The following is a 24,204-nucleotide window of genomic DNA, read 5'->3' as shown; positions in this document are numbered from 1 at the left end:
AGGGCAGATTTAGCACTGTTGTGAAGGTAGAACTGAGAAAGTGATAGATTGAATATGTGGGGTGAATGAGAGAGGTGAGTCGAGGACAAGGAGATCTTTTCAGTGAAATGATAAATGGTGAACCAAGCACTGGAGGAAATAGACAAAAATACCAGGAGTTTTTCCATGAACCTAGTGAGGCGCAGAGAGAGCCATTCAGCCAGGTTTTTCTTTAGAAGTCAAGGTGAATGCTACCATAATGGAAGAGCCACAAATCTATCCTTGTTTTTTCTCCTGAGCAATTTAGCAGGGAAATAAACTGCATTATGGTTTAGACCAAAAGGGCAAACGAGAACAAAAATTTGTAACCAGCCGAGAGTAAAAAAGAGATCTGGCATTAAAGAAAACTCAGAGTGAGCGGGTGAAAGGCTTTTTTGCTGCCTGCCATATTAAAACAACAATCCGGCAAAATTCCCCTCAAGAGATCATAGGATCTAGAACTTCTATAGGAATGATGTTCTATACCAGGATCACTATGGTCAACAAGAACTGAAACAAAGGTGGAGTTGAAGAAGAAACTCTTATTAAAATCTGTAACTTTAAAGACGGTTCTATTACCCCAAATGATGCAGAATTACTGATGAGAGATACCATCTGAAGGGGGACTTATTAACTGGATTCATCAATGATTTACTGAGATACTAATTAACTTCATTTAAACGCAGTCTTTTCATCTCAGTCTTCCAGCAAAAGGTCAGACCTAATGGATTTCTTTTTGATAAGAAAATTCTGAAAAGCACACGTAGCAAGCACTACTAAAGAAAACCTGGCTTCCTGGTATAGCCGGAAAGAATTCCTCCTGTGCTTCTGAGAAATAAAATCCCTAAGACCAGAGACCTGGTCTGATGGACTCCAAACAGTTCAGTTTCTAGAAGATGGAGAATTAATCAATCGATGGTATTTATTATATTTTTTATGGTATTTGTTAAGTGCTTACTATGTGTCAAGCACTGTTCTAAGCATCAGGGCAGATACAAGATAATCAGATTAGACAACTTCCAAGTCCCAAACGGGGCTCCCGGTATTAATCCCCAGTTTAATTGCCAGATGTGGCAATAGGCACAGAGAGGTTAAGTGACTTGCCCAAGGTTACAGAGCAGACAGGTGGTGGAGCTGGGATTAGAACCAGGTCCTTTGGACTCCCAGGCTCATGCTTTATCCACTCACTAGACCACATGGCTTCTCACACTTGAACACTTCTCACTGCTTGAACACTTACTATGTGCAGAGCACTGTACTAAGTGCTTAATAATAATGTTGGTATTTGTTAAGCGCTTACTATGTGCAGAGCACTGTTCTAAGCGCTGGGGTAAACACAGGGGAATCAGGTTGTCCCACGTGGGGCTCACAGTCTTAATCCCCATTTTACAGATGAGGGAACTGAGGCACAGAGAGGTTAAGTGACTTGCCCACAGTCACACAGCTGACAAGTGGCAGAGCCAGGATTCGAACCCATGACCTCTGACTCCAAAGCCCGTGCTCTTTCCACTGAGCCATGCTGCTTAGGAGAGCTCAATGCAATAGAGGTGGTAGAGACGATCTCTGGCATAAGGAGCTTATAAGACTAAAGGGGGAGACAGGCATTAAAATACATTAAAGATGCGTATGTACAGAAGTGCTATGGGGTGGGTGAAAATAGAAGTGCTTAAGGGGTACATATATAAGTGAATAGGTGCTTACTAAAAAGTCAAGAACAGTGATCACAGAGTTACTCAGTTGGATGAGACCACAGAAGAGTCCTAGTAAATCACTCAGATCACCAAAATCAACTCTCACGGATGAATATCGATTTCACTTTAAAAGAAAGGGCATAAATGGCTTTTTAGCTGAGATCTTGAGGAATTGAGAAATGCACTTAGAGAACTGATTTAAAGACCATCACAGAAGTGACCGAAACATTAGATTTCCTCAGAAAGCTCAGCGAGGCAAGGTTTAAGTTCAAAATGGCACATTTCAGAAGAGATCACGTTTTGATTAAAGTCCCTAAAATGGCTCCAGAAAAGCCCACCACCCTTAAATTCCACTCTCAGGGACCCTCTATCAATCAATCCGTGGTATTTATTGAGCACTTTCTATGTGCAGAGCACTGTACTAAGCACTTGGGAGAGCACAAGAAAACAGTTGGTGGACACATTCCCTGCCCACAATCCTCTAGCAAGAGGAGAGGAAATGGTGCTATAGCAACTGTTCACATTCATTTTCAGCTGCTTTTCCTTTTCTTCCTGATAGTGAAAGAGTCCCTTGAAAAAAACAATCATGAGTAGAGGAAGGGGGAGGGGGTTGAACAAACATTAACCTCTTCAGCGACGACTAGGCAGCAAGTCTGGCCTGGAGTGGTCTTATGTTCATTCATTGATTAATTCAGGGTATTTATTGAGTGCTTACTGTGATTGCTGTATTGAGCAAAACACTGTACTTGGGAGAGTACAGTAGAGTTGTTGGACATGATGCCCAGCCACAACGAGTTTACCGTCTGTAGGTGGAGGAGAGATCTTGTCGGGGGAGGGAAAGGAGCTGGGGGATAGCTCTAGGTAGGACACTGTAGCAAAGATGAAAAAGCAGCATGGCACGATGAAGAGAGTACGGGTGTGGGAGTCAGAAGGTCATAGGCTCTAATCCTGGCTCTGCCATTTGTCTGCTGTGTGACCTTGGGGAAGTCATTACACTTCTCTGTACCTCAGTTATCTCATCTGTAAAATGGGATTGAAACTGTGAGCCCCAAATGGGACAGGGACTGTGAGCCCCAAATGGGACAGGGACTGTGTCCAACTTGATTTGCTTGTGTCCACTCCAGTGCTTAGTACAGTGCCTAGCACAAAGGAAGCGCTTAACAAATGTTATTATTACTATTATAAGGTACCTTCAAATTTTCACACTGTACAAATTCCCTGAAGTTTTTAGGTTGAAGTGTTCTAAGGGAAGAGATGAAGTACCTTGCCCCAAAGGAAGCCCAGAAAATCGGTGCTGGAAGTAGGAACCCAGACTAGAACTCAGGTTTAGTTCCTAGTTGAGGTGAATAAGGCTGAGAAGACCCAAGAAGATTTCTTGAGTGTTCAGAGGCTTCAAACTTTAGGGGGAATTTTCAAATATAAATCTCCAATCCCTGTTCCTCATCAGGTTTAATAATCTACTTTCTATTTCCAGGGCTTTGGAGCTACAGGTCAGTACCAGAAGGGAAGGAGAAGGTCTTCCATTAAAACTCCCTTTTTATCTTACCACTAGTTATGTGGTGGGATATAAAGTGTATTTTTGATGTTTAGGTTTTTTATTTTGACTAATATTAAAAACTACTTCTTTTTGGATCGACTCTAGCCTTTTTTGAATTGGGTTACTCAGTTTTGAAAATTTTCAGAATAAAAGAACATACTTAGGTCATTTTTTGGGCCTGATATACTGAAAGTTTACTATCTGTTCTTATTCTATACAGACTTGTTTCAGTTTCTCTTAAAAAAATTATTTATTAAAGCCAAAAAATAACCCATAGGATACTCTTCAATTGGGACCACCGTCTAACTCTTATGGGGAAAAAGTGGCTGGTAAATTCCTGATTCAGACAACAGCTAACAATGCATTTCAGACAAAATGAATTTCCCATTCCCTCATCAGATTAAATTACATGAGCAACAACAATACAGAGCAACAATTTTATATCCAGCCATCCTCTTAGGAAAATGACTGTGCTCTCTGTTACTTCATTTCTGATAGCAGAGAAAGAGATAGGAGAATAGGCATTAATCCGTTCTGACTGGGAAAAATAGATGCCCCAGAGAAGAAGCGATCACAGTTAGGACTACAATAATAACAATAATAATGATGGTATTTGTTAAGTGCTTACTATGTGCCAAGCACTGTTCTAAGCACTGGGGTAGATACAAGGTAATCAGGTTGTCCCAGGTAAGGCTCACAGTCTTCATCCCCATTTTACAGATGAGGTAATTGAGGTACAGAGAAGTTAAGTGACTTGCCCAAGGTAACATAGTTTGACAAGCAGCAGAGCCGGGATTAGAACCAATGACCTCTGACTCCCAAGCCCAGGCTCTTTCCACTAAGCCACGCTGCTTCTCATAACTACATGTCACATATCCCCTGCCCAAGGACTCTGTAAGATTATAGGCATTTTCCTAGCATGACCCAATTTTAATTAAAAGTAGCCAATCGAAATGCAGACGATACCTCTACGGCTTCCCAGCCCCACTTTCTGTATTTGGGGTCATGAGTCAATCTCCACATGTACATGTAGGTCTCCAGAACCTCAGGCCTCAGGATGTAATACTTCTCGTTTTGTCTGGTTGCGATGGCTTCGACACCTCCATCAAATCTGAATGCTTCAGGTCCCAGTTTCACATCTGTGGGAAACGGATTGAGGAACAGGGTCTAGCATGTTAAGAGTGCACATTTACTCTTCAAATGACCCTACTTTCACCTCTCAGTTGCTGATCACCAAAATGAAACCCCTAAACTACTCAGGTGACGGGCTGGGAGGACCATTTCCAGCTCATTCAACTGAAATGGGCGTTAGCCTTCTCTAGACTGTAAACTCGATGTGGGCAGGGGATGTGTCTACCAACTCTGTTATACTCTACTTTCCCAAGCGCTTAGTTCAGTGCTCTGCACCCAATAATCACTCAAAAACTTTGCAAATTTCAACTTCGGAGAATGGTGCTCCATGCTTTCTTTTCCCATCATGGTACTGGAGCACAGGGATTGAAACATTAACCAGGAAATGTAGAGGCCAAGAATAAATTCCAATCTCTTCTGATTGAGGCAGGGCAAACTACTCTCTCAGGACGGCAGTATCCTCAGATCAGGTTGGACATAATCCCTGTCCCCCATGGGGCTCCCCATTTAAAAATAGGAGGGAGAACAGGTATTGCATCCCCATTTTGCAGTTGAGGACACAGGCACAGAGAAGTGAAGTGACTTGCCCAAGGTCACACAGCAGATAACTGGTGGGGAGGGGATTAGAACCCAGGTCCTCTGACCCCCACTAGGCCATGCTGCTTCCCTGCTCTTGGTTCATCTTCCCACGGGAGTGCATTCCTCGAATCTTCAAAACCCTCTGGGAACCGTACATGGGCTGCTCCTGGACTTTAAGCTGGTCTTGAGGAACCAGGAAGGACAACAGCCATTTTCCGCCCTTATCGATTCCCAACTCAAACACTTTTCATAACAATCAGGTGGTTTGCATGGGTCTGGAGAGAGAGATGTGTGGGTTATCGAACACACAAAGGATATCAAGGAAGGAAGGGAGGGAGGAAGCAAGTTCTTTTGGGGTCTTCTAATTAATTGCTCCTCCCCCTTCCCCTTTCACCTCCCCTCAGCTGAGCCCCCTTTCCCTCTGCTCCTTCCCCCTCCCCCTCCCCTCTGAACTGTGCTCATTTGTATATATTATTTATTACCCTATTCATTTTGTTAATGAGGTGTACATCCCCTTGATTCTATTTATCATGATAATGTCTTGTTTTTGCTTCATTCTGTTTTGCTCTGCCATCTGTCTCCCCCATTTAGACTGTGAGCCCGTCATTGGGCAGGGAATGTTTCTGTCTGTTGCCGAATTGTACATTCCAAGCGCTTAGTACAGTGCTCTGCACATAGTAAGCACTCAATAAATACTATTGAATGAATGAATGAATATCACTGTGGTATTTGTTATGTGCCTATTATGGGTCAAGTCCTGTACTAAACACTGGGATACATATATGACAAGGACAAGAACAATACTGTATTTCCTGAGAACGTTGCAAAGCCTCTTTAAAATGGGATGTAAATGACAATCTCTCATCTATCACTATCCCTACCCTGGAAACCCTGTAGTAAATTTAAGCATTTCTTAGGGCAGTATTATTGCAGATCAATTTCAGGAATTCAGTCACATCAGTAGTTTCGTTTTCTTCACAGAACTAAATACAACCATTTCAAACAAGAATAAAGGAATTCTTAAAAGAGCGCTTACTTGTGCGGTCGTAAGACTCATGACACGTGCGAGCGATTTCGGCCCCAAGTTCAATGTGACGTCCAGTTTTGTCATTCGGGGCGCTATCTGCGCCGAGGGCAAACATGCCTCCAGCAAAGCAAGTCAAATGACCCATTTTGTGTTCCAGGAGGCCACCTTTCCACTCGGCAATGTAAGTCAGACCGCTACTGGATTTCCGGATGAGGTGGGTCTCGATGGCCTGCAAGTCAGAATTATTTTCAATATTTTAAAGCTCCAAAATAACCTCTTGACACAGATTTTTAAAAAAATTACATAAATGTTGCTCATTGTGATCCCAATAATGCTACTTACTAATGATTAAACATTTTAATTTGGCTATATTTGCAAGGCTGTTTTGTTTTATTCTTGCTGTTTTGTTTTATTCTTCCCTAGCAGTGGGGAATGAAACAAACTGGTAAATTATCACCATGCGGCATGTTTGAGTTACAGGTTTTTCACAAAGACTATCTGAATTAACAAGAGAGGGATATTATTCTTATTAATTTGGCCCAAAAGTCCATGGGAAATGGACAATATTCAATAACAAAAATAAAGAATTTGGCTCCAGAACTACCACAGCAGTAAAGATCATTAAAAAATCTCTGCTGAGTCTGCTCTAATATCCTTTGGGAGGATTACATGCTGAAGTTCCTAATTCTCTTTTTCCCCCACTGGAAATCCAAGGTAGCATTTCAATGAAGAGAAAACAAGTCTGTGCTTGTTGACAAGACATTTGGATATGAGGTTACAATGGAAGGGATTTGGGGACAAAATGGTTGGCGCATAAAATATCCCAGAAGCAATAGCAGTGGAAACAGATGCTTCCTGTAAGCTGTTGAAGAAGCTGCTAATCCTGGCTCCATCGCTTGCCTGTTGTGTGACCTTGGGCAAGTCACTCAACTTATTTGTGCCTCAGTTACTTCAGCTGTAAAATGGCGATCAAGACTGTGGGATGTGGACTATGTCTAACCTGATTAGCTTATATCTATCATAGGACTTAGCCCAGTGAATGCCATATAGTAAGCATTTAACAAATACCATCAAAAAACAAAAACAAAACTGAAATGAGCCTACAAGGTGCAGGAAGAGAGATAGGCAGACCTAAAGATACACAAACACTGCCTTCTCTGCCAACCCGTCTTCAAAAAAACCCCAATATATGAAATCAATAGTGCAGCTGATGGAATGAACCTCACATTTATGATAATGAACTGTAGTTGGACTAATTTTCTTGAGGATCTAGTTGTTGCATAAATATTCCACACTTGTTTGATAGAAAAGGATCACATACTAGCTATTTACATTCCTCCTAGCACAAACTGCAATAAAGTCCTTCAAGCAGATAGAATAATTTTGCAGGTGATGAGTAAAAGCTTTCTACAGAGCAAGAGTAACAGCTCTTGAGACTGTTTTAGAAATATTACACTGTTTGGTGTTCTGAATAAATAAAATCCATGTTATTACTGGAATCATTCTTATCGGATTATTGGGTCCCAAAATAAACTATTCTGTGTACCAGATCAAAGGTTTGAAGAAGTGCATGGTTTTGTGGTGATAAAGTTCATAAAAAGATGGGAAAAGGATAAATTAGTAACTTGGTCCAAATTCTGAACTGATGAGGGTATCAGGATTGATTTCAAGATGATCACTATATGATCGTATTTTAAAAACTCATTCAATAACTAAGGATGAGCAAAGAATAAATACAGTCCTCTAGACTGTAAGCTCATTTTGGGCAGGGAACTCGTCTATCAAGTCTGTTAGATTGTACTCTCCCAAGTGTTTAGTGGAGTGCTCTGCACAAAGTAGGCATTCAAAAATATGACTGATTGATTGAATAAACAAAGATCACCACTCGACCAGACGACATTCATATTTTAAATGATGAACAATTCATCAAGTTGTTTGTTCGTGGACTGGCTGTGCAGAGCAGTGGCACCTTAAGTGTGTCATTGACTTGAGTCGAAGAGATGTTAAAAGAACACAGCAGATATACCACTGTGGGTATTGCCCCTATCAGCTTTCCGTTTGTAGATCAGTTATCAGTGCACTGATTCCAGTTCACCCACAATATTAAAATGTAAATTTGGAAACATTTCTGAGCACTCATTCTATTACTACCCCTGGGCTACCGCCTGGAATCACAAGCTTTATACCCTTCTTACTCCCTAAATATTTCACAGGGAAGGAGTTCAAACTGTAGACAAAAAGCAAAGAATACTAAAACAAAAAAACAAGGTTAGAACATTTTTTCACCACCTCTTCTCCAGCTGAGGTACCTCTTCACCGGGGGAACTTAAAGACAAAGGTCTTTAAGGGCTGAAACCCCAGGATGTCCTTTCTGTTGTCTTGCTCACCTATGGCCTGTCTTGTACCCCTGGCTCACACCCTTCCATCTGTCTGAACTTCTCCCTTCATTTCCACCAGATCACTGCTCCCCCGTCTTCAAAGCCCTGCTGAAATCACATCTCAAAGAACTCACTCTGATTAATTTCTCCTCTCCTCAGGTTTGATCTGCCCAACTATGACTCACCCCAGTACTTGGTGCCACCCATGCACTTATGTACTCAAAACTACCAGTAGTACTTTGTACATACTCTTTCTACTCATCTAAATATTCACTTTGCTTCTGCCTATTTTAGCATGAGTCTCCTCCTCTAGATAAAGAGCTCCTCAAAGGCAGTGACTGTCTCTGTTAACGTTGTACTCTCCCAACCACTTAGCATGATATTCAGCCCACATTAGGCACTTAATAAATTGCCTGTTTGTCCAACTGGAACTGCTAAAGAGGCACTGACCTAATTCATTCATGCATTCATTCATTCAAACGTATTGATTGAGCGCTTACTGTGTGCAGAGCACGGTCCTAAGCGCTTGGAAAGTACAATTCAGCAACAGAGACAATCCCTACCCAACAATGGGCTCACAGTCTAGAGGTTGCTGATCTGCTGGGTTCCGGGTGGTCTTTGTACATCCATTCAAGGGGTCAGTGGCAATTTAAAAGAGCATTACCTAGATCAGATGTCTGTACATATAACAGTCTCTTTAATGCCTGAGTTTCCAAGCAGGCAGCAAAAGGGGTCACTAGAGCTCTCGCCTGGTAGAACTGGTCAGAAAACAATGTTTAAGGACATTTCTCGCTTGGTGGAACTGGTCAGAAACAAAGATGTTTTAGGACATTTTATTCTATTTTGTTTCATTCCTCCATTAGGAGATAGTTTATTTCACCAAAGCATTCAAGAATGGTTTCCAAGGCTAGGAAAAATGAAAATTTTACAGTTTTTATAGTTATCCTTATTTGTCAAAAAGTTAAACCATCCTTTAGGGCTTAGCTAGCTGCAGAAAAACAATCCGAACTTTAGGATCATGATGATCAAAATGGTTGCTACAGACTACCTAGCCTTCCATGTCAATCAATGAGCCATATTTATTGAGCACCTACTGTGCTAAGCAACATGGATGATTTTCCAAATGTCATGTGGATCAATGGTATTCTAGAACCTAATCTTTTTTGTAGGATGCATTTTATGAAAAATGTATTCAGGAGAAATCCATGATGACAAAGGTCTAATTATGCTGCATGACTTTTTGAATCCCATTAAAAATAACCCAAAGGGCTTGAGAGGATGAATGTTCTTTTTCTTTCTTTTTTTATGGTATTTGCTAAGCACTTATTATGTCCCAGGTACTCAACTAAGTGGTGGGGTAGATAAAAGCTAATCAGGTTGGACACAGTCCATGTGTTATAGATGAGGAGATGAGGTAACTGAGGCACAGAGAAGTTAAGTGACTTGCCCAACGTCACACAAAAGACAAGTGGCAGAGTTGGGTTTAATTCCTGGGACCATGCTTGATCCACTAGGCCACACTGCATGGATATTCTCTCGCCTTAATAGGATAGTCAGAAAGAATCACTGATCATATCCTGACTGGATTATTGCATCAGCATCCTTTCTGATCTCCCATTCTCCTGTCTCTTCCTGATTCAGTCTGTACTTCACTCTGCTGCCCGGATTATCTTTCTACAGAAATGCTACAGGGATGTCACCACGCCCCTCCTCAAAAATCTCCAGTGGTTGCCTATCAATCTTCGCATGAAGCAAAAACTCCTCACTATTGGCTTCAAAGCTCTCCATCACCTTGCCCTTGCCTACCTCACCTCCCTTCTCTCCTTCTACAGCCCAGCCCTCACGCTCCACTCATCTGCCACTAACCTTCTCACTGTACCTTGTTCTTGCCTGTGCCGCCGCCGACCTCTGGTCCACGTCCTCCCTCTGGCCTGGAATACCCTCCCTCCTCACATCCGCCAATCTAGCTCACTTCCCCCCTTCGAAGCCCTACTGATAGCTCACCTCCTGCAGGAGGCCTTCACAGACTGAGCCCCCCTTTCCCTCTGCTCCTCCTCCCCTCCCCATCGCCCCTACTCCCTCCCTCTGTTCTAACCCCCTCCCCGCCCCACTGCACTTGTGCATATATATATACATATTATTCAATTTATTTTATTAATGATGTACATATATCTATAATTCTATGTATTTATTTTGATGCTATTGACGCCTGTGTACTTTTTTTGTTTTGTTGTTTGTCTCCACCGTTATAGACTGTGAGCCTGTTACTGGGTAGAGATTGTCTCTGTTGCCGAATTGTACTTTCCAAGTGAATAAATACAATTGAACGAATAAATGAATGAACTGCTGCCTGGATCCATGACTTCCACAGCAGTCCCATTTCATAAGCCCTGGAAATCTCTCAGGTGACCACACGGAGGCAGGAGTAAAACCCAGCAGATCCTGCCTGAAGTCCACTCTCCAACTGGAACGTAAGTCAGGCATCTGAACTGTAAGCTCATCGAGGGCAGGGAATGTATCCCCGTACACAGTAAGCACTCAATAAATACGATTAAGTCAGGCCAAAGGGGACTCCTTCTCCAACATCTCTGGGCCCGCAATTTCCCATCAGTTCTGGTTCACGCATCTCCAGCTGGCCATCATGGGGGCCAGTGGTTTTAATAGGGTTGGGCACCTCCTCAGTCCTCTGCATCCCCTTCCATCTTGGGGGTTTTGGACTGGGAGATCTGTGTGTTATCACACATGTTTATGTGATGCCACATCACGTGTGGTATTTCCACAGGTGTGGTGGTTCACTGAGCAGCTGTCTTCCATACCCAGCAGCCACGCATATGCGTTAGAACTGGGAAAGTATTCATTCTTTCATTCAATCAATATTTATTGAATGCTTGCTGTGTGCAAAGCACTGTACTAAGCGCTTGGCAGAGTATAAGAGTAAACAGACAAATTCCCTGCCCATAATAAGCTTACAGTCTAGAGGGGAGACAGACATAAATATAAATAGATTATAGAGATGGGCATAAGTAGGCCTTGGCCCACACCTGCCTTGACTCAGTTCACTTCTGGCCCTGCTCAGTAAGTGCTCTGCCACTTGTCTGTTGTGTGACCTTGGGCAAGTCACTTCACTTCTCTGTGCCTCAGTTCCCTCATTGTAAAATGGGGATTAAGATGGTGAGCCCCATAAAATAATAATAATTATGGTATTTAATAATAATAATAATAATGTTGGTATTTGTTAAACGCTTACTATGTGCCGAGCACTGTCCTAAGCGCTGGGGTAGACATAGGGGAATCAGGTTGTCCCACGTGGGGCTCACAGTCTTCATCCCCATTTTACAGATGAGGTAACTGAGGCACCGAGAAGTTAAGTGACTTGCCCAAAGTCACACAGCTGACAAGTGGCAGAGCCGGGGTTCGAACCCATGACCTCTGACTCCAAAGCCCGTGCTCTTTCCAGTGAGCCACGCTGCTTCGTTAAGTGCTTACTATGTCAAGTCCTTTTCTAAGCACTGGGGTAGATACAAGGTAATTAGGTTGTCCCACGTGAGGCTCACAGTCTTAATCCCCATTTTAGAGATGAGGTAACTGAGGCACAGAGAAGTTAAGTGACTTCCCCAAGGTCACGCAGCAGACAAGTGGCAGAGCTGGGACTAGAACCCATGTCCTCTGACTCCCAAGCCCATGCTCTTGCCACTAGGCCATACAGCTTCATGGCCAGGGGACAGGGACCATGTCCAATCTGATTACCTTGTATCTACCCAGTGCTTATTACAGTGCCCGGCACCTAGTAAGCCCTTAGCGAATACCATAAAAAGAAAAAGTGCTCAGGTCAGAGTGGAAACCGCTATTGGGTTAAGTCCCATATCTCTGGCCCTAAGGGGGGCTCTGATTCTATTAAAATGAAGGCATTCCATTAAAACCCCATTAAAACACTGCCATTGAATTTTAGAGGTATTAACAAAAAATATTTATATCGAATGAAACTGTCACGCCTGTCAAGATTAAATAGTCACCTTGCTAAAAGAAAATACAGCATAAAGAACTGCAATAGCCCATAACATGTCACCTTCTCCAACTGTCTGAGTTTCATGCAAACTGAGTTTGACCATTTTGGTCTGGAAATAAAGGGACGAAAAAGCCCTATAATCCCATGGCTAATTCGCCTTCTCTCTTCTGTGTAGTCAACTATTAACTGGATCTTCAGAAATGTGCTGGCATAGGTCTCTCTGTGGCTAAGTAGGAAGGAGGAAACATATGATGATCTATCGCTTAAAAAAGATCATTGTTCTCTGTAAGTGCCATCAGATTGAAAGCAACTGTGTCGCAATGCAATTGTTGCTCCTCAAAACAGAAGTTTGATTTATTAAAGTTTCACTTCCTGTAAGAGACACAAACACATCCAAGGGCTTGGGACACTGCTCTTTTCACTGTTGAGAAAAATCACTTCTGAGTAATTTGTTCTTAATGGCTTTTCCTGTCAATGATTTCTCTAAAGGCGACATATTCAAAGCCGTGGGGTTCCAAATCTAACAATTTGGAACGAAACTCCCCCTGAAAGCATAACTCGAAGCTGTCGGATGCCATTCAGGGAATATCAGAGTGAAGTGATTAACTCAAAAATAGGAAAAAAACACCAATAAAACAAAAACCACTTACTACTCAGAAACTACCATTTCATGCTTCTGGGCCAATTGCCAGAAAATTGGAAACCTCGCTGAATGCTGTCCATGGGAAGCAGCATGGCATAGTGGATAGAGCATGAGGCTGAGAGCAAGAAGGACCTGGATTCTAATTCTGACTCCTGGGTGACCTTGGGCAGGTCACTTAATTTTTCTGTGCCTTAGTTACCTCATCCGTAAAATGGGGATTAAGACCGGAAACCCCATGTGGGACGGGGGTTGTGTCCAACCTGATTAGCTTATACCCACCCCAGCATTTAGTACAGTTCCTGGCACATAATAAGAATTAGCAAATACCAATTTTTTTTTAAAAAGGGGGAGGTGGGGAGAAGGTGGGATGGGGACTAAAACTTCCTGGGGCTTTCATACTTTGAGGAACAGGCAAGGTGAGGATTAAGCCACAGAGAGAGGAAAGACTGGTGGTCATAGGGAAAAAAAATCCCTCCTTTCCTTTCTTGATCCAGATAAGAAATGATTGGAGGTGGTGGAAGAGCAGATCAATGCTTGCGCCCCACCCTCCAAATTAATTTACTGATAAAATCTTAATTATCAATCATATTTATTAAGCTCTTACTGTGTGCAGAACACTGTATTAAGTGCTTGAGAGAGCACAATAGAGTTGGTAGACTGAGGATCTTTGTCCATTTTTTAATTTTTTAAATAGATGAGGTAACTGAGGCAGGAAGAAGTTAAGTGACTTGCCCAAGGTCACGCAGCAGACAAGTGGCGGAGCTGTGATTAGAACTCAAATCCTTTAGTCCCAGGCCCGTGCTCTATCCACTAGGTATATTGCTCATTGCCCACTGACTTCTATGGGACACACATCCATTCCAAATGAGAGGACTTCAACAGGAGAAACTCGGCTCAGGAGCAGGGAAGCTAATCAACAAAGTGCAATGAATCGGATGTTTGATTCAGTCATGGAAACAAGGTCAAAGAAAGACCTTGTGGAAATCTGACTGGGTTTTTCTTCAACTGAGTAGACTGATAGCTCCTTTAGGGCAGGAATCGTGCCTACCAACTTTGTGGAATTGTATTTTCCCAAGTCCTTAATAAAGTGCTCTGTACACAGTAAGTGCTCAATTGATACCATTGACTGATTCATTAATGATGTGACCCGGAAATCTCACGAGTACCACCACGAAGGTGATCTTTAAAGGTCTCCACAGGGATGATCTTGGGAGCTTCCATTCCGAGGTTCACTGGGTACAAGAAGAGTGGTCCCCAACTCTCCAGCCACCAATCACCCCCATTTCCACGAGCTCCTAATGTGGGTGGGGAGGAAGCAGAAGCAGGGAAGCAGAGGAGAGGCTTGTGCCAACAGACTCTACTCAGCCCTTCAGAGTGTCTCGGAACAAAGAGGTTGGGGAGCAGTGACCTAGTCCAATCTTTTACTGCGAAGCCGGAAGGAAATGACCTCAACAAGTCTCTTCGGAGAGCTATCAAACCTACTAAATTTCTGCTTGCCTTTACAAAAGGAGGGTTGCTGAACTGCACAAATAATGCAGTTAGCATAGTGCTCAATAAATACTGCTGATTGGGGGACACTCTCGATGTTTTTGTTGATTCAGGCATATAGCACATATTGCGAAGTACTGCTTCTGAATGATGGCGCCTATTAAGAGCTTACTATACACCAAGCACTGAGTTAAGCACTGGGGTAAGTACTAGATTAATAAGATCCGACAGTCTCTGCCCCATATGGGGCCCATAATCTAGTTAACGAAGATTCCAATTACTTGAAATGCTACTGAATAATTCAATTTCATGTGCTGGTTCTTCAACTATTGACCTATTTCAAGTTTCTACTTTGTTTCATCTAGCCCATTAGATGAACTTGAAAGTTTCCTTTTGAGAACCACAATTTCCACTTAGGTCAATTTTACCTGTAGAAAATTAACCGAATGGGCAGTAATACCAAGGATTCAGAAGTGCATAAAAAGGGTCAGTGACATCATTAGGAAAAATCAATTCATTCAAAATTATAATACAAATACTGTATTCAAATTATAGCAGCAAGACTTCAATGATCCAAACTGCTTAAGTGCAATAGAGCCCTTAAATACTCATGCTACACTAGGCTGAACATTCTTGACCCAATTGGGTCTAAAGTATTAGATCAGGAAGATTGGTTGATTAAAAAAAAAAGAGCACACATTTCTTCAATCACTGAATTTGGGAATAGCAGCAAATGGCTGAAGAATGGTCTGGATCAGCTGCTTGAGAAATCCATGCCAATAGGAATGTGTCTGTTTATTGTTATATAGTGCCCTTCCAAGCACTTAGTACAGTGCTCTGCACATTGTAAGCGCTCAATAAATACGACTGAATGAATGAAAGAACCCATTTTAAAAATTGATTTCTCCAACAGTTGTCCCTGCATCATTTCCCATAGTTACAGTGTGACTGCTGGGGAAGTCTGTGCCACTTTTTGAAACCACTGACAATAGCCTTCTGAGAGCACACTAATGGTGATGCTAAATCTGTCCATAAGCTCTAGAGTTGCAGCTAGAGTTCTTTACAACTTGTTTATCCAGCACCCACAAAAATTCCTGATTTACCACAGAGCCGGGTTTGCAGGGCCTGGATCACTGATGGTCTGCTGATGTCATGCCTCAAATACCAAAGTAAGTTCAAAATAATAACTACCGTGCAGTAGACATACCTAATACACAGGCTAAAATATGATGAGAATCGAAACTGAGGCTGGCCAGAAATGAGTTAATTTCAGTTCCAGGAAGCTCTCAGTCAACCTCAGACTGACTTGGAGTCAGTGTGATTCAGAGGTCTGAACATTGGACCAGGAATCAGTCCCTTCTGAATTACAATTAGCTCTCTGTAGCAGAGAACGTCTATCTGGAATGAGGCAATTATCTCTCTTTCAGGTACATTAATCTTAACTGACATTTGAAAACTACTGAAAAATATACTGAAGAGTCCTTTATTGGCACTCAACACATGAAATAATATTATTGTCATAATTGTGTTAGCTGATGTTGAATTCTTAGTGGCAATGTGGAAGCTATAGTTCACAGGCGCAGAAGGCAGCTACATAACTTTATATTACATTAGTAATATGAGGTTAGGAAATTAGAGGAATTCTGAATCCAAATAAAGAGGATGTGATTATGATTGTTCAATCTATTACTCAATAAACATCTGCATTTGAATAAAAAAGTTCATTTTTATAATGACTGAGAGGTTGAGAGACAATGACCCACAACATGATATCATTTTATCATCTGTTTACTGGAAAATATTAATTCTTTCATTTCAGATTTTAGGTCTAAGTCAATCAGCATTCATGGCTGTTTTCATGATAGGATTACCTAAGGTTCTAAATAATTTATCCGGCAGTAGATGAACATCTGAAGCTCTTCACTGAACTTTTGGACCAGAATTTCAATCTTTATTGCATGCTTTGCCCATTATGGCAGAAGGGCATCATTATAATGAATACCGATTTTTTGGAGTTTTTCCTGATTGAATTCTATTTCCTCCCCCGAAAGCTGTTTTTTAAAAATTATGGTTAAACTTTGAAACCCACTCCCATAGCATGTTTGATTTTTAGAAATGATCATTTTCTTAACACTTTCAATGCCAAACTGGACTAAGTTGACTTACAAATCATTAAAATTCTGCCATATTCAATTTAGGCCACTTTGGGGATGAGATGTCATCATGAGTATTTTGGTGTGATGCCTGGAAAGTTTGCTCATTTAAAAATATGTCATAAATACTTTCTTCTGGGAAATTCCACCTCCCCACCATGTAAAGAGACTGAAGTTTCAGTTTTTGCTTATGTCTTGTGTCAGTGCCGCCTTTTTCTTGCTCAGTGAAAAGCTCTCATGTTCATTCAATATTGGAATCTTGGACTGATGCTGATTTCCGATGCATAAATTAAGCAATACTATTTAAACCTTTCTGGATGTTACATTTTTTGCACCAATATTACCACACACCCAGGTCAAGCAGATGTTGTTGAATGTGGGTTCCAAAGATAAAAGTCTGAAATTTTTGAAATTTCAACTTGACATCCCAAATTAAAAACTACAGCCAGATTACCAGCAAATTATCAGTATTAGAAAATTACTCTCTCCCCTACTTCAAAGCCTTATTGAAGGCACATCTCCTCTAAGAGGCCTTTCCAGACTAAGCCCCTCTTTTCCTCATCTCCCACTCCTATCTGCACTACCCTGACTTGCTCCCTTTGCTCTTCCCCCTGCCCCCAGCCCCCCAACACTTATGTACATATCTGTAACTTTATTTATACTGATGTCTGTCTCCCCAACTCTAGATGTAAGCTCATTAGGGGCCAGGAATGTCACTGTTTATTGTTGTATTGTTCTTTCCTAAGTGCTTAGTACAGAAGCAGTGTGGCTCAGTGGAAAGGGCCCGGGCTGGGGAGTCAGAGGTCGTGGGTTCAAATCCCAGCTCTGCCGCTTGTCAGCTGTGTGACTTTGGGCAAGTCACTTCACTTCTCTGTGCCTCAGTTACCTTATCTGTAAAATGGGCATTAAGACTGTGAGCCCCATGTGGGACAACCTGATCACTTTGTATCCTCCCCAGCGCTCAGAACAGTGCTTTGCACATAGTAAGCGATTAATGAATGCCATTATTATTATTATTACAGTACTCTGCACACAGTAAGTGCTCAATAAATACGAATGAATGAATGACTAATAACACTTTTACTATGGGAATCTTTTACATTGTATTATGGGAATGTATATGATCTATGCTGGTTTTGTTCTCATCACTACATTAGGGAGGGTGGAGGGGCCAGTTAAAACATGGAGGCTGTACTTCTTGCTTTACGTAGGTTGAAGGGGGTGGTCGGGGAAGCATTCTTCCATTCATTCACTCAATGGCTTACTGTGTGCAGAGCACTGGACTAAGCATTTGGGCAGTATCACAGCCTCTCAATGGATGTATAGGCAGGAATGTGCTTGAGGCAACATCTGGAGGCAGGATGGCTGAGGGCCAGACAACCATCTGCAAAATGAGCTATTGTGTTACGTGTCTTCCTCCGAGGGTTCGAGCCCTTATGGGAGCATAGGGCAGGCTTAGGTCAGCCTCTGGGGGGCCCACACTCAGGGAGGAACTTGCCGCCATTTGGGGGAAGACTGGGATGATTTTAGGGAATTGTTTCAGCTTCCCCAGAGCCAAGGGTGCGAGCGGGCCTGGGACTCAAGAAGCCCTGGCCTACGACTGCAGGCATAGCTAATCTAGCTGTACTTTCAGAGAGCCCAGTGAGAGTAGCAAATGCTCCTCCTCCTGCCCGGCAAGCCTGTCCTGGGAGAAGCAAAACCCAGATGTGGGTCTTCTTTAAGGCACATATTAGGCGAAGCAAGTCTTGGTTTCTCTTGGGAGAGTGAATGTGAGCCACTTGGAGAGAAACAGCCTCATCAAGCACAATGCTTTCTTTTCTTGGTTGATTATGACATTTGCAATCTGAAAAATCTACTGAATAGCCATTTATTAATAGCACTCAACTCCCCCATCCGAAGCATACCAAGGACATGTGGTGATCTCTGTTCTGATTCAGACTTGAACAAACTTATTGTTCCCTCAGCTTCAACTATTCCGATCTCCATGAGTCTCACAGACCCTCTACAGGTCTTAGTAAAAGAAAACAAAAAGCGACTCTCCTTACTCAATCCACGATGATGACTCTCAGCTGGTTGGAGAGACTGGTACTGGATCCTACAAACTACCATTGCTATCTCACAGAGATACTGTGCTTATGAATACAATCATTTAGGTGAAAGATTTAGAAAATAAAGCTAACTATATAAATTCAAGGTTATCATTATGAAATTATTTCTCTAGTGGAGGATATCCCATTTTTCTATGGCTCCATTATTCTTTCAGTTCTTTGACTGATAGTCAACTCTCCAGTAACTGTTGCCATGGGGGACAAGAACACTGAAATCCCCAGACAATTCAACATCTCCTTTTAGTACTTAATTTCAACCTTCTCTCTGCAAACCAAGTAGTAAAATGGGCAGAATTGAGTTTCAGCTCCTCTCCCTGCCCTGTTCCTGGATAGCCCTGGGTGTATGAGCTAAATAGAGAGATGGTTTAAAAAAGATGGGTCGGGGGGGAAAGCAGTAATTGACAGACTGGATAAACATTCTGGTAGGTTGGGTGCATTCGAGACTCAACTGGGGGCCTCAGTAACATGTTAGGATTCCCAGCTAGTTGGAAAGATCATCATTAATTTGTTAGGCTCTTAAGATATGCAAACAAAGTACACACTTTCCTCTGACCTTATTCTTTTCAACTTCCCAATAAGGATGTTTTTCAATGTCATTTTTAATAGAATCTAGAAGGCAGACCTTCATTTTATTCACCAGGAGTAGAAAGAATGTAAAATGAGCCCTTGAAAAGGGAGGTGAATAATGCTGCAGTAGTGTCAGGCCGAAAATGTAAAGGAAAAATGCAATTGGGGATTTGGATGGATCGAATGAAAAAATGTCACAGCAGAAAAGCTAAAACTTATAACTGCAAATGTGATTTTTGTCTAAATTTTCATCTTCAACTTTAATTAGGTGGATGCTAAAGGTAAACTATTTTATTGTTTAAATTAGAAGCTACTTAATTACAGCTTAAGTCTTTTGCCTTACAGATGACAGTGATACTCATCAGAAGAGCTCAATCCTCGGCCAAAGGTAATCACCAGAAAGATAATCTTCCACTGTTGAATATTAAAAATTAATCAAAGCCAAGAGTGCTTTTCAAACCTCTGTTCTTCCTTCTCATTCAAAACCTTTGGTTAAAAACATAAAATGTCCATCCTGGATTTAGAACAATGGTCCATCCTGCCCTGTGAAATTGTTTGACTGGAGTAATTGTGTGATGTTCATGCTCCTTGAAATTCATCCTCATGAAAAAGGATGAACCCTCAACTACCTGAACATTTCCCTCTATATTAGCAATTTCTTTCTGAAACCATGATTAATTTATCCAAACCCCTTTTGAATTTCTTACTGTATTCTACCTTCACAACTTTTCTTTTGATTGTTTTGAACCTACCACCTTCCAGCTTAATTGGAAGCTATTTACAATCAATTAGTTGACTTAATATACTCATTTCAGTGGCAGAGGAACAAGTTCATCCTTATGACAAAGCATAATTTAGATTTTTATGGTAAATATGACACATATTTGGTTTACCTGAACAGCCTCGAAATACATTTTCTTGGCTTCTTCATCTGTCTTGTCGGACATGAGCCAGGCCTTTAGCAAATATTCATAAAAGCTATCTCCAAGCCCTCCAATTGATACGTGATCTGAAAAAGCATGAAAGGAAAGAATTCTATATTGACACAACTTTCACTTTAGGTCATAAAGCATAATTATAATGAGACACAGGAAGAGTAAGACTAGACTAGACTGTAAGCTCGGTTTGGGCAGGGAACGTGTCTTCCAATTCTGTTATATTGTACTCTCCCAAGCACCTAGTACAGTGCTCTGCACAGAGTAAGTGCTCAATAATTATGATTGACTGATAAAATCTCAGGCTGATAAAATCTCAGGCTAGGTTAATATCCTTCCACACCCCCACGAAAAAAATAAACCCAAAACCAAAACTCTTTCGCAACCATTAAAATGAAAATTTGCTAATTTCAGAATACTGTAAAAAAGAAATGTTCCTAAAAACTTTATACTCTTATTACAAAGTGGAAATGAAATGTATCACTATGATAGCTGCCTAGTTATATAGATGACAGACTGCTTAATGGTGACTACAGAAAATTTGCTCGCTAGTTCCAATCCTAACCTTTGCATTATTTTCTTAGACTCTCAAGTAAAATCAAACTTTACTTCAAGCTATTATTCCTCCACATTTGTAAACAAAATCTGAAAAACTTTTCACCTCACTTCACTCAATCACTAACTTGGAAACACTCTTATCTCAAGTCACTACCACTCTACCTAACCTCACCAACTCCACAGAACCACACTCTGACCATCTCAACCTAATTTCCTAATTCTCCTAGAAGTCTGAGCCTTTGAGTCAAACAATTAACCTTCTGGGTTAGGCATTCATTCTACACTGGCTAGACTAGTCTTATCTCTTCTCCTCACCAGTCCAAGTTTTACTCTGCTGTCCAGATCATCTTTCTAAAACTCCACTCCTCAAAAACCTCCAATGGTCACCCATTCCTCTCCACCTCAAGTAGAAACTCTGGATGATATTAGTCATTTTTGCTTTCAGGCACTTCATCAGCTCTCTCCCACTTAGCAGCTTTCTTCTCCACCTACACCTAACTTGCATTCTGCCTTCTCACATTCCTTTCCGACTGTGCCTCGCTTGTCTCTCCAGTCTCCGATCTCTTACTCACTCCCTTCCTCCTCCTTGAACTTCCACCCTTCCTTCAAATCTGCCAGACCATAGATCTACCCATTTTCAAACACTTCCTGAAATCATGAGCCTGGGAGTTGGGGGAATTTAGGGGCCCTGGGTTCTAATCCGCTCCTTCCACTTGCCTGCTGGGTGTCCTTGGGCAAGTTACTTAATTTCTCTTTGCCTCAGTTCCTTCCTTCATTCACTCATTCAATCATATTTATTGAGTGCTTACTGTATGCAGAACACTGTACTAAGGACTTGGAAAGTACAGTTCAGTAGCAAAGAGAGATAATCCCTGCCCATAATGGGCTCACAGTCTAGAAGGGGGGGGAACAGATATCAAAACAAGTAAAGAGGCATCAATAGCATCAATATAGACAAATAGAATTATGGATATATACACATCAAAATAAGTAAACAGGCATTAATGACAATAGCTATGCTCCCTCCTACTTAAAATGTGAGCCTCATGTGGGACCTGATTATCTTATATCTAATCCAATGCTGGGGACAGTGCTTGGCACCCAGAAAGCACTTAACAAATATCACCATTATTATTATTATCCCAAATCGACTTCACTACCCTCAACCTCTCTCCTCTGCAATCTCACATGACCTCCTGCCTCCAGGACATTTCTACATGGCTAACTTTCTGGTATCTCAAGCTCAGTGAATCCCAAACTGGACTCTTCGTCTTCTTCCCAATCCTACCATCATAGTTAACGCCATCATCCTTCCAGTCTTTCAAGACCATAATCTTGGCATTATCCTTAACTCATCCCTCTATTTCAAAACTGTATCGAATCTGCCACCAAGTCCTGCCATTATTCCTTCACAAAATTTCAGGAATCTGCTTCTCTTCCTCTTCATCCAAACTGCTACTATGCTGGTCCAAATACATACTAGATTGACTCCTGCATTGACCTCTTCACTGACCTCGCTGACTCCAGTCTCTTTCCTCTCCATGCATACTTCCCTGTCTTTGAGATGAGTTTTCTAAATGTCATCTCTTCCCACTTCCCACAAACCTCCCAAGTTTAGCCATTCTTCTCTGCACCAAACAGAAACGCCTGACCATTGGCTTTAAAATACTCAATCAGTTCTATACAGCACACTTATCCTCTCTCTTCTCCCACTGCACCCAGTTTGCATCTTTTGTTTTCAAACCTACTCACTATGGCTTGTTCTCATCTCTCCTGCTGCCAATCCCTTGTTCACACCCTCCCTCCTGCCTGGAACAATTCTACTCTTCAAATCTGACAGACTACAATCAGGTCACCCCATCTACAATAAGCTCTTCTGAAATTCCATCTCTCCAGGAGTCCTTCCCAGATTAATTTCTTACCTCCTACTTTATATCCCCCTACTGCTGCTTCATCACTTCTTCAAAACCTAAGCACTGAAGTACTCACCAATCCATCAATCATATCAATTGAGCAATTACTGTGTAGAGAGCACTGCACTAGATTGCAGTATAACAGAGTTGGTAGACACGTTCCCTGCCCATAAGAAGCTTACAGTCTAGAGGGAGAGACAGATATTAATATAAATACATAAATTATGGATATGTAGGTAAGTGTTTTGGAGCTGAGGGTGGTGTGAATAAAGGGTGCAAATCCAAGTGCAAGAGAGTGAGAGAAGACGGTAAGCTCATTGTGGGCAGGGCATGTGTTTGTTTATTGTTGTATTGTAATCTCCCAAACGCTTATTTTACCGTGCTCTGCACACAGTAAGCGCTCCATAAATATGATTGAATGAATGAAAGGAAATGAGGGCTTAGTCGAAGAAGGTCTCTTGGAGGAGATGTTCTTTCAGTAAAGCTTTGAAGGTGGAGAAAGTGATTGTTTGTCAGATATGCAGAGGGAGGGCAAACCAAGATGGAGGTAGGATGTGGTTGAGAGGTCGGTGGCGAGATAGATGAGATCTAGGCACAGTGAGTAGGTTGGCATTAGAGGAGCACAGTGTGCAGGCTGGGTTGCAGTAGGAGAGTAGCAAGGAGAAGTAGGAAGGGGCAAGGTAATTGAGTGCTTTAAAGCTGATGGTAAGGAGTTTCTGTTTGATGTGGAGGAGGTGGGCAACAACTGGAGGTTGTAGATATCTTTAAATGGTATTGCTTCATCCGATCTGTAACTTACTTTGAGGTCTGCCTTTTCTACTAGATTGCAAACCCCTTAGGGGAAGTATCATGTCCATTATTTCCACTGTACTCTGCTTAGTATAGTGTGCTCTGCATACAGAAGATGGTCAGTAAGGCTACTGATTGATATTATTCTCTGAAAAAACTCCAGGAAAATGAATTACTTTTTAACATTCCTGGAATGTGGCTACCATTTATTTCTTATACGCTGGTTAAAAATATGGCGTGTATATTAAGGGTTTAAGAAAAATTGGGAATAATAAATATAAATGGAACATACTATACCAAGTCTTTCAACTCTAGGTTGTATGTCACTTTTTCATACCTTTTTAAAATGTAATTACTTAACATTATTTTCAATCACATTTTCCTTAAAGAATATTAAAAAGTCATTAAATGATCACATCCACAGTATAAAAATCAAGTAGCTAAGGCAGCTTGAAGGTGTAATACTAATTTCAATTACTTAACATTTAATTTTGTGGTTTCTCATAAAATGCACTATTCATTGTGATTCATTACATAAAAAGAAAATCAGTATTATGGATGACTTAAAATAGCACCTATTAAAAATGTCAAATGATATTTTGTCCTGCCAGTAGCACTTAGTAAATTAAAATACCCTGTCCAGTAGCCATAAGCAAAAACTAGTGAGGCTCTAAATATAAAAA

At 41.4% G+C, this 24,204-nt stretch overlaps 1 protein-coding gene across 1 annotated transcript in view; it reads right to left on the bottom strand.

The window, feature by feature from the left end:
- The window catches only part of MAN1A1 (mannosidase alpha class 1A member 1), a 285,232-nt gene that overhangs the window by 11,644 nt on the left and 249,384 nt on the right, over window positions 1-24,204 (bottom strand). The window contains exons 14-16 of the mRNA XM_039914596.1: window positions 20,220-20,335; window positions 5,993-6,212; window positions 4,213-4,385 (exon numbers count right to left, since the gene is read on the bottom strand). Coding sequence (XP_039770530.1) covers window positions 4,213-4,385; window positions 5,993-6,212; window positions 20,220-20,335 — 509 coding nt within the window. The remainder of the gene's footprint in view (window positions 1-4,212; window positions 4,386-5,992; window positions 6,213-20,219; window positions 20,336-24,204) is intronic.

This window comes from Ornithorhynchus anatinus, chromosome 2 (genome assembly GCF_004115215.2).
Source record: "Ornithorhynchus anatinus isolate Pmale09 chromosome 2, mOrnAna1.pri.v4, whole genome shotgun sequence".
In the NCBI taxonomy this organism is placed as follows: Eukaryota; Metazoa; Chordata; class Mammalia; order Monotremata; family Ornithorhynchidae; genus Ornithorhynchus; species Ornithorhynchus anatinus.
This window is presented reverse-complemented; position numbering and strand designations above follow the sequence as displayed.